Source organism: Hylaeus volcanicus, chromosome 6 (genome assembly GCF_026283585.1).
Source record: "Hylaeus volcanicus isolate JK05 chromosome 6, UHH_iyHylVolc1.0_haploid, whole genome shotgun sequence".
Lineage (NCBI taxonomy): Eukaryota > Metazoa > Arthropoda > Insecta > Hymenoptera > Colletidae > Hylaeus > Hylaeus volcanicus.
This window is the reverse complement of record NC_071981.1, coordinates 10,590,370-10,601,407: the sequence shown is the minus strand read 5'-3', so window position 1 is coordinate 10,601,407 and position 11,038 is coordinate 10,590,370. Positions and strand designations below refer to the sequence as shown.

At 36.1% G+C, this 11,038-nt stretch overlaps 2 protein-coding genes across 2 annotated transcripts; both read right to left on the bottom strand.

The window, feature by feature from the left end:
* Nucleotides 1-960: 960 nt before the first annotated feature.
* Nucleotides 961-2,875, bottom strand: LOC128878338 (fas apoptotic inhibitory molecule 1). The gene is made up of 5 exons (XM_054126461.1): nucleotides 2,667-2,875; nucleotides 1,952-2,181; nucleotides 1,753-1,878; nucleotides 1,630-1,679; nucleotides 961-1,232 (listed from the first exon to the last, which is right to left on the bottom strand). The coding sequence occupies exons 1-5, from the start codon at nucleotides 2,684-2,686 to the stop codon at nucleotides 1,062-1,064; spliced, it is 597 nt and encodes a 198-aa protein (XP_053982436.1). The 5' UTR covers nucleotides 2,687-2,875; the 3' UTR covers nucleotides 961-1,061.
* Nucleotides 2,876-3,005: 130 nt separating this feature from the next.
* LOC128878337 (fumarylacetoacetase) lies at nucleotides 3,006-9,900 on the bottom strand. The gene is made up of 8 exons (XM_054126460.1): nucleotides 9,740-9,900; nucleotides 8,825-9,054; nucleotides 8,607-8,747; nucleotides 8,002-8,255; nucleotides 4,501-4,707; nucleotides 3,454-3,599; nucleotides 3,249-3,366; nucleotides 3,006-3,181 (listed from the first exon to the last, which is right to left on the bottom strand). The coding sequence occupies exons 1-8, from the start codon at nucleotides 9,821-9,823 to the stop codon at nucleotides 3,105-3,107; spliced, it is 1,257 nt and encodes a 418-aa protein (XP_053982435.1). The 5' UTR covers nucleotides 9,824-9,900; the 3' UTR covers nucleotides 3,006-3,104.
* Nucleotides 9,901-11,038: the final 1,138 nt, after the last annotated feature.

The following is an 11,038-nucleotide window of genomic DNA, read 5'->3' as shown; positions in this document are numbered from 1 at the left end:
GGTGAAGTACAGAAAAATGATTCGTGTTAATATGAAACCAAAAACGATACAAGGGTTAGATTTTCAATTTGTGACCTGAATACCGTCACGTATACGTAACACGTTCACACGATTGGCTCAACATTTTCTAAGATTGGTTCAATTTGAATTGTAAGAGAACATCGAAGTTGTCTGTTATAAGATAAGGCGCCGCTTTGTTACGTATAAAGGTCGATTCAGACTATACGGCATGGACCGTCACGTTCCAGCAACGACACATACCGGCATGATATCAGTATAAATCGAAAAGTCCCTTACCATTTTGCAATCTAAGGATTCGTTGTCGAGATATAGGCGGTTGAAACTTACAGATCTAACTTCCGGTGCGGGCTGTTTGAATCCTTGTCAGCTGAACACACGGTCGCCGACCGTGGTCGCACACGGAGGCACTAACACGCGAGAAAGATGCACATAAAAAAAAATATTTTCGATTTATATTGGTATGGAAGCTTGATTCTGAAAAAAGGTCCCACATATTTGTGAACACGCTGTATACCCTAAATTCGGATAAAAACGGTAGTGGGAGTCGTTACTATGATGCCCATATAAGGAGATGCGTGGAGGCACGTATCTCTTAATTTTTCGTGGAAATCACTACTGCCACGCGCCCCTTTTTCTCGGTAAAAACTTTATCAGAGCGCCATGCTTGTATCCGCTCCGAAGGACAGATGTCACGGAGGAGAGGTTCGATAGAGACGACGATAACAGAGTGGAATCTCCGTACATAACACACCAATGACCTATCATTACTTAGAAATAACTTGATTACCTTCTATAATACCTTTTAGTGTTTTTTAATTGTAATTACATATATTTATAGTTTAAACTATAAAATCATGATGCCAAATTTAAATTAAAGGCACACGTCCTGAAAATGGCTTAATATATCTCTTGATTTAATCGTGAAACAACGAATAATCTTCTCAAAATACATTTATTGCATTATTTACAAAGTGTAAGAAATTTTCGTGGCACGTGAAATTACAGAGTTTTTCTAAACACCCAGTCTATCCGACTTAGATTCACGAGTCCTCGGATTCCTTTAGCAGCGTCTCCTTCTGAATCTCTACCTCGTTGATGTACAAAGAATGTACTATTCCGATGTCTTTTTGCCCCGAACTGTATGACCTGATCGTGGCTGGGAGCTCTGCTACCGAGAAAAGTATTTCCGCGCCTTCGTCGGTAAAATCGCTCTGAAAGAAAAATCAATTCGCTCGAACTAGATCTACCTTTAACATTAAAAACTGTGTTTATATTTAAAAGTTTATTGTGTGTCGCACTATATAAAGAGCGCGACAATTTTATGCATATATCCAAATTAGCTAGAAATTATTTCATACTTTTTATACTTTTTATATTTTTGTTCCAAAAATTAATTTATATCCTTCCAGTAATCATTCGTACTTATTTAAACGAATTTAAATTAACGAATTATTTAAACGAAACACTCTTGTTTAAGACCCTACAATACCACTCTCATTAATTTCTACTTTTTTCGTAAAAGACCTCTCCGACGTTGCTCGTTATTTGATTGATCTAATTTTTGGTTATCGTTTGATCTTTACTTAGAAGCTCAACAATGGTTCTTACCTGTGTTTCGATCTGCTCGCCGTTAACCCAAACGTTTTGCGTCTGTTTATCTACAAAACAATACAACATTGTTATTTCACTGTTTTCTAACTAATGGAAGAGTGTCGACGATTCACCAGTCACCTAACACTATTCTGTATTCTTCATTTCCAACGTTGGCCAACCAGGTCTCCAGAACCTTCGTCTGGGATTTGACAAAATGTGTGTAGCTCTTCCCGTTTACCCACAAAGTATAACAGTACCTTAAACCTGTATAAATTTCATTTAGCTGTTACTTGTTCATTTTGAAAACAGACATCTCGCGAGAGTTAGATACACTCGCCTGGAATTGGATCAACTCTGATGACGAATTTGTTATCGTTGAATGTGAAAGCTTCGTCGCCAACGAGATGAAACATCCAATCTCTGTGAATCAATTCCTTCCCGTCAACCTTTACCACTCGACGTCCCGTCGCTGTTCCATGTTCGAATTCTATCACATGATTGCCGTCGTTTAGGGGAATGGTCCACTTTACCGTTGGCTCGTCTAATGATTCCAAACTGTGCAAGCTCCTAACGATCATTGGTCACGTGTTTAATCGGAGCTTGACTTATTGTTAGTCAAATAAATAGATTATGTTTCTTAAAATAATTACAAAATTTATTAGTTGATAAAATTAATTATGCGAAGAAGCGTTGCTCTTATCGATTAATTTAACTTTTATTCATAAAAATAATGCTCGACAAATAATTCTCAGATCAATAAATCATTTAGTGAAGAAAAAGAATAATTTGATTTAATTTTTAATTGTACGAAATTAAATAATTCAATTCATTTTTATTGATTCGAGGTTACGACACAGCGCGGGTTTAAACGATGAAGCAACACGCAAATAATGAGTTTGTATTACTGATCTAACTTTTCATTGCTTTTAGTAATTGGCAGCCATCGTATTCCTAATGCGAAAATAATCTTCGATAAATGCTTTAATGTACTATATTATTCTCTGTCGCACCAGCACATATTACTCGAATTATATTTATCACGTTTTACTCACTTCAACAGAATAGCAGCCATGTTCCCTTGGTACTCGTTCTACCTGCACCTGTACTGGCCTGTTTATTGATCGAATTTACCACGGCCATCGCAAGAATCGATATCATAGTCACCATACGATATAGTATATTGCACGATACCACAAACTCACTCGTAACATCAAGATCAATATTTAAATACTCCTTTGGCTCGTGAAATTAAAAAAAAAAAAGAAACTTCTCATTTCACCAACTAAGTTTTATTCATTGGCATGAAACGTTCAATTGGCTTGAGAAATTGAAATTTAAAACATTCATATTTCATACCTTTGACACACATTTGCAGCTTTAGGAACAATAAACTGGTTTAGAAATTTACGACTTTATTTGCTTTATTACAGGTTTCGTACAAAGTAGGATGTCTGGAGTCTCAAATACGAGAAATTACACACGAAACAGAATTATTGAGGAAAAGCGGGTAACAATTTCCCTGAGCACGGCCCGAATCCAATTCTATAGCCATCGCCGACACAGTAACCTGGAAAAAACGGTAATCGGTCAGACTATAGACTTCTTGAACTATTTAAACGAGAAGGTGAACGCACCGCGAATGAAAACTTCGTCGCCGTCTTGGAGGAACTTCCTGCTGGTTCCATCTTTCAACTGCACGGCTCGAGTACCTTTCCAGGATAACTCGAGCATGGAGCCAAAGGAGTCAGAGGACTAAACCACAGGAGAAAGGGTTAATACGACGAGTAATTCGACCATTTAATTTCAGCTGTTGCCGATAAATAAAAATTTGGGACGCACCTCGCCGCTTATTGTGCCCGAAGCCATTAAATCGCCTGGATTGATATTGCATCCGGTTACGGTGTGGTGAGCTAATTGCTGCTGGGGTGTCCAGTACTGGTATTTATAGTTGCTGCGGCAAACGGTGGTGACGACACCGCTTGGAGCTGTTATACGTAACAACCACGTTACGAACTTAGTAATTATAATATTTGTTTAATATAAAAGTATTTAACAGCCATGTGTTTAAGAGGGTACTCTCTCTGGGGGTCAAAAGTAGATTCTTTGTATATCCTCATTGTTTAAGGTTTTTAAAATGTTTTTACTAAATTATACTAAGAAGATTTGAAAAATATCATAGTTATAATCTTTATATAACGAGCTGGTCCGTTAGAATGATGGAATACACAATATTTAAGGCATTTTTCTCGAGACGGTGTTTTTTGAGTATCTTAACTCGATGTCTTAACAAGCGCATTTCTGCAGTAGTAGGATATTTTTGATATATTAAACATTACTATTCTACTCGGGTAACTATAGACACAAATATTTGCAAAAGATCGAAGATTTAAGTTTAAAATGCCGCCATTCGTAAATTTTCTTTTAATACTTTATTCCTTAGTTCATAATCTATAATCTATAGGTTAATTTAGACATCTATAATCTATAATCATAGGCTATAATCATATTCGTAATGAATAGAAAAAAGTCATTGGTTCGGACCACCAGAGCGATAACTTGTCACATTCATGACGTGACGTGGAATATTGTTCATAAGTTATGAATCATAACTTTGAAACCATCTAAGCAGGATAATTATAAATTTAATAAAATATTGTACGTACATGTATAAGTAACCGTACAAAATTTTAAGAGTTTATGTCAAGTACATTGACTGTGGAAAAAATGATGAAAATTACCTCGAAACTGTTAACAAAGAAAGGGTACCTTCTTAATGAAAAAATATTCAACAGCCACGTGTCAAAAAATCGTTGCTTATGCTGTTAATTGTCATCACCTAACTATTGTAACAACAGTGCGTTCTAAAGGAATAGGAATTAATCTTACGTTTAATATCGACTTCCAACTTGATGTCAAAGTTACAGGACTCGCTGTGCTGCAAATACGGAAATGGAACTGGATCTTGGAGCATGTTGGGCACTTTGAATGGTTCTAGGGCTTCCATGGTAACAACCCACGGGGAAATGGTCGTCCCAAAATTCTTTGCCCCAAATGGGCCCAAGGGGACGTACTCCCATTTTTGTATGTCTCTCGCTGCAAACAGTCACTGAGTTAATCACGATAATAATTTAGTATTGCGATATTGTGTTTTCTAAAATTTATAATCTCGAATAACACAAAAATAGGAATTGTGTAATATTCTTTTGAGCGTGAAAACAAGTTTCTTATTGCAAAATTATAAACGTGCAGATGGTCGAGTCGGTTTATGAGACGAGCAACATCGAAGCTATTTTTGAGAAAGTCCTTTTCAGTATGTACAATTTACACATGTCTTATTCTGTAAAATCTTTCGTTCTCAGCTTCAATAGCAAATGCTGGGTATCATAAATCCCGAAATCGGAAGGGTCCGCTGACCGAGGCCACATAGGTCCACGCTAGATCACGGCTAGTGATGCGCACGAGACGAGATAGATCTCGATCTCGTCTCGATTTCGAGATGCGATTAGTAATGATTTTGAATATTTTTAGAGAAAGCATCTACCGCTGTCCATGTGGTGTAATATTACAGCAAAGTCATATTCTCGGTCATTGCTTGAACAAATATTGTTAATAATTAATGTAACTATTATCAGAAATTAATTTTTATTCCAGCTAACAGATATAACAATATAGACAAATTTCTCACGATTACTGTGTTCAATACTTATTCTGAACCGTGATTCTTATTAATATTTAATCGAAGACTGAATGTTACTATATGCATTGTAAATAGTTAATTAATTCGGAAATGTACATATTCAATCCATTTTAAAGTTTTAGATTATTATACCAATGTTTTTCGAGAAAGTAATATTTCCGAACACGAAAAGTTGAGAATAAGATATTTTTCTATATTTTAATATCTATTAATTGGAACAATTAAAACTTAATATCTCCGACATAATAAAACATTTGTGATGTATACAGCATCATTCAGTGTTCGATTAAATATTAATAACAATAATGGTTCTGAATAGGTACTCATTCGAGACATTAATCGTGAGAAATTTGTCAATATTCTAATACTTATTGACTGCACCAACTAAATATTAATTTCTGACAACAGTTAAATTAATTATCAACAATACTTATTATTTAAACAATGATGGGGAATATGATTTTGCTGTGATATTAATATTTCAAGAATTGCTGTCTCTTTAGATTCAACGAGCCTTCGACGCGACCGTCACGCGGTTGTTGTTCGCCCTTCCCCTTCTCTACTTTGAGAGGCACAAGCGAGCCGCGACCCTCGACACAGGTATACGAAGGGCGCGATCTCATTCTTCGACGATCCTTCGATCGGTATGGATCTCGCGATTGCGCGTCTGCGTCTCGTCTCCCTCCTATTTTTGCGTAGTGTAGTTTCCCTTAGTTATCGTAGCTTGGTATTGCTTGCGGGTACCTTAGTTTGGTTTGGTTAGTTTTAAGGCATGTATTTAAGTTAGTTTTAAGGCATGGATGTACGAGTGTTTGCCTCTGTCAAATAATTATTAATCATTTGTTCAATTCTTTTGTTTGTTCGTAGGTCCATGTTGGACTCGCAATTTCGTGCTTCACTTCGGTCACTACTGCTTGATGCTATAACCAGAGTGACCAACCATGTGACTGGCCGAGATCGGTTGCCGTCCTCCAGTGGGTCTGATTTGAGAGAGGGTCAATCAACGCCTCCGAGGAATCTTCTACTCTCTGTACACGTCCGGCGAAGTCGAGGTTCTCGGCGCGGTGCAGTAAATCCAAAAGTGTAGTGAGACGGGTGCAAGTCGGGTCCTGGACTCCTGACGATGTGCAGGGAGTAGAACTCCGTCTCAGACTCTACGACCGTCAGACATACCTGGTGTCGCCAAGGTCAGGCGTCCCGACGTACACTGTAAGGTCGGGAACGGGCCCTCGACAACAGGTATGCAGGGAGTAGCGTACTGAGCGGAGACGTTGATTGTCTTTCTCTCGAACCAGGCCCACCAAGAGGAAACAGGACTGACTCTGTAAGTCTAGTTACATGGTCGCGTCGTGTCGCGATTTCCATTTAGCTTCCATTTAGTTCAAATAATTATTTGCCAGAGTCAGACTTAGACTTTGGAAATCAAAGGGACTTTGTTTTCTTTGATTTCCACGGTTTCGTATTTAGTATTAAGCTCGTTGACTCTATGTAGAGTATGCATCTACGTATGTATACTCTATGTAGAGGGTAATCAAAGAAACTTTGATTCCTTCTATCTATCGCCGAGTCTCCAGTCGCAGCAACCTCCACGTGATGAGACCTGGTAATCGGTATTATTCGTGACGAACAATTCTTCGTCGCGAAGAATACCGAGCTAATGGCTGCGAACTTGGAATAAGATCTTTAGATATAAAAAGTACAAAGTGTAAGGTGTAAAGTGTAAGGTGAGATTAGATTTAGATTAGCAGGAATATAATTAGTTTTCAGAAAAATTCATTTATATAAATTACGAAAACCCGCTACATCACACGTCACGGACAAACCTTCACGGCCAATTTTGTACCGTTCGAGGAAGGCAGGACGTAGACCAAGTGGGCTATTTAGGTTACCTGATTAGGTTGCGATTTTAACGAACTATCCAATCAGGGTAGTTTTCAGTTGAATGTCATGTCTGCGATATCCTCGAACCTTCTTCCGAAAAGAAGAAATGGCAGAAGCTCGAAAAACGCGATCGCGAGCACGTCGCTGCATTTCAATAAAACACGATTCCCACGAGCTTGAAAGTTTATATTTTTGAACACCTAACGTTCCTCCATCGCGATTCCGCGAGGCCCCACACAAAGCTTCCTCTTTGCGATTATAAATTATAATTTTGTTCTTTAAAGTGTAATTTCTAAATTTTCAGGTGATTTTGAATCTACCTTTCAATCATTTTTACACTAATGATGAAAAATTGTATTATACGAATGCTATATTTGTATATGCATACATATAAATAAGTCAGTCTCATAAGTATTCGTACCCTCTATGTCTATTGAAAAAATTTGTCTAAATTAACTGACAGGTTTGATGTTTCCAAATAAATGATTCATTGTAAATATGTAAATATATAGACTTCGCACATGCATATATTTATAATAAAAACTTTATTTAGAAACATCAAACTTATCAATTAACTTAGACAAATGTCGTCAGCAGACATAAAAGGTATGAATACTTATGGGATTGACTGTATATTAATATATATTTAATAACGTTCAATCATCATGATGATAAACATTGTTATTTTCTATCTTAGGAGCAATTAATTGCAATGATATGTTAGCGAAAAAGCAGAGGTTTTTGATGGTATTGTTAGTTCTTATTAATTCATACTGTTAGTTTTCTCCCGTGTATGTTTAACATTTTACCGCTCCAGTCATTCATGGTAACCATTCCAAATATATGTTCGTTGGCTTTCGATGCTGGGACGGTGTCGCCCACATTTGTTGGAGGTCCTCCAACAAAGAAAGCCACTTCGAGCTCGAAATCCATTAGTCTGGAAGGCCCAAAGGCCGGGGCTGCACCTTCTACCGGAAGTGTCTGACCACGTGGTCGTCTTATCGGTGTGCCGGAAACAACAACGGAGCTCGCTCTCCCATGGTAACCAACGGGTAAATATTTCCTATGTTTACATAGACTCTATTAGGTCTTTGAACAAACATTTAAAAACAATACAAATTATCTGAAGCGTGTAATTAAGTAACATTCCGTTTGAAATATAGACTGTAATGTCTCCAGTTCGGAATTAAAATACGAATAATTATTTACACGACTTTGAAAAAATAATCAATAGACACTCCACTAAAAGATAACATTAAAAAGAATAAGATTCACGATCTCCTTGATTTTATCAAATAAATGAAGATTAATAAAATAATATAAGTAAACTTTAACGTTACCGCCGCTAATAATAAGAGTTGATACGACTTTAATTTAGATTTAAAAAAAAATTATAGTAGTACGAATTAATTACCAATTGGGCATCAATGCATTTTCTTTGTCGCGGAACATGATCCCCACATTTGTGGCATGGTGAATAGAAGAATAAAAATCAGTGTAATCACCGATTTTCGCTGGCAGGTGCATCGTTGCTTCGCTTTGTAGCACGAATGCTCTGCGGGAGAAAATTAAAAGATCATATGAAATCTTACTGCATCTTTTAATAAAAGACTACAAGTTTTCTAATCTTACTTTGATCGCATATCTGGCTCCTGCAACGTGTTATTAACGGCTGCCAACAAGTGTTGGAGTCTGGTTCTTGCTTCTACCCAGGCGGGTCTCCCCAAAGCCATGAAGTCGTTGAGACAATCGCGACGGAAGACATCTTGATTGTTTTTTAACAGTGGCCCGTCGAAAAGGTGAGAGATAACGGAAAGATCTAAAATTTCATCGCCCACTGCTACTCCGATCCTCTTTTGCGGCTGGAAGATTCATGATTTATCATGATACAGTGCGTTACTCGCAATCGATATTACCGTTTGGGAAATGAAGGTGTGACTCGATCGTGTCGAGTCATGCAATTTTCGAATAGTGTGATCAATCGAGTAACTTAGCAAATAAGGAAATCACTGCAAATACCCATTTATACGTTTAACGAAGTCATCAAATGTTTTTTATAGCATCATTAATTTATGGCATGATTCATCAATTTCGTAATCGTTGTACTTTGTACTCAAAACCTAATAAAGCACTCACGAGTACAGTGTAACGGACACTGTGTTTCTATAAGAGAAATTGAGAATCAAAAATTTCACTGAAAAATACAAAATATTTGACCGATAATCGTTTGACCATTTCTAATTGCGCGCCTTTAGTTAGCGCTTGTCCACAACGTTAGTAGATGGCGTTTCGTTTTAATGAACCGAGAATGCGCAATCTTATCAATAAAATTCAGTAGATAAAACGAAGATTTATGCTTAAATTTAGAAGATAAATATTTCTATTTTAGTAATATTGTTTGATTTCAATAATTATATAATACCCATTCATTCATTAGAGTAATATGTTTTTCAAATTCATATAACCTACAAACATTTCTCGCGACGAGAGTTACATTTCAATCTACAGCTAATAAGTTTATGATGCTTTGTGTTCTTGTCTACTTACATTACTCGCAGTTGAGAAGACACCATAGGGAAGATTTTCAATAGGAAACTCGCAATCTCGAGAATATTCTACGAAAGACTTCATCGTTTCAGTTCTTTTGGACGACTGAGACACAGTCTTAAAATTATAAAACGCGTGATAATCACGTAGAGGCTTGTCAAGGTCAACTGGACTTCACTGGATAATTTATGTACATGCTTACGAACGAGCCCCCGGTCCAACTGGTTTCAAATTTTTTCCACGATTCCGTTTGTGTCGATCTGCTAGAAGCGATGAATATTAGAAAATGAAGAAACTAAACGTTTTATTGATTAGAATAAACACAGAAAAAGTTTCAAAATACACATTCATAAATAAAAGTTGTATTCTCACTCTTCATTATGAATATTTATAATTGAAAGTCATACTAACGGACTTAATCATCTTATCAACTTGTATGCTTTGCGATAAATATACATGTAACTTTTGAATTAAATTAATTAATTTTTGGAAAAATATTATAATCGACTTCGTACACACTTTGTTAGTTATAACAATAAATACATTCGAGGAGTATCAAAGTTCATGTTCTTTGGTCATTATGAAGAGAAGTATGCAATCAAATGCAAATGCAAAGTAATGTAGAACAATAATTAAATAAATTTGAAAAACGAATAAATTTAAGACTGGTACATTAAGTGTTGTAGTCAAGTTATACGACTTCGTACTCTTATAAAGAAAACCAACTTACTCGAATGTCCTTGGATATGTTTCAATTAAATGTCACGACATGAATATTACATAATATTATGTCATTTTATGTGTTTTGATCGTCTCGTTAATTTTTATGTTTCCGTTTACATATGTGTACAAGGTGTTCGTCTGAATGATCCACACAATTTTTCAGGTATTTTCAATAATTTCACATAAAAATGTTTTAAACAAAAGCTAATTTGTGTTCAGTCGGTTAAACATTTTAACGTAGAAAATTCCAAACAAACATTTTTTTATAAAATGTCAAGGTCACCTCATATTTCTCAATCATATGTATTTCTTTAACTCTTGAGGTGATCGCTATTTGAAACATTTTTCGCTATGTATGATAATATTGTAAATCGTGGGTGATAATTTTTTGTGAACCCACCGTGCATACATGATATAGTGATATAAAATTTGGAATAATTAGTAGAATTACAATACACCTCAACTAAATTGTAAAAAATGAAAAAGACGAGAAACTGACGTAACATGCATTCAGAATTCGGAATAACAGCAGTTTATTAGACATTGATATACAGTGGATAATAAGGTCAATTAGGT

Excerpts from the sequence above, each read along its gene's own strand:
- LOC128878338 (XM_054126461.1), bottom strand. The coding sequence starts at position 2,686 with ATGGCTGCTATTCTGTTGAA. Across the intron at positions 2,182-2,666 it reads ATGGCTGCTATTCTGTTGAA|GAGCTTGCACAGTTTGGAAT; the intron begins GTGAGTAAAACG and ends AATGATCGTTAG. Across the intron at positions 1,233-1,629 it reads GCGAGCAGATCGAAACACAG|AGCGATTTTACCGACGAAGG; the intron begins GTAAGAACCATT and ends TTTTTCTTTCAG.
- LOC128878337 (XM_054126460.1), bottom strand. The coding sequence starts at position 9,823 with ATGAAGTCTTTCGTAGAATATTCTCGAGATTGCGAGTTTCCTATTGAA. Across the intron at positions 8,748-8,824 it reads GAGCCAGATATGCGATCAAA|AGCATTCGTGCTACAAAGCG; the intron begins GTAAGATTAGAA and ends TTTCTCCCGCAG. Across the intron at positions 3,600-4,500 it reads GTTGGAAGTCGATATTAAAC|CTCCAAGCGGTGTCGTCACC; the intron begins GTAAGATTAATT and ends TACGTATAACAG.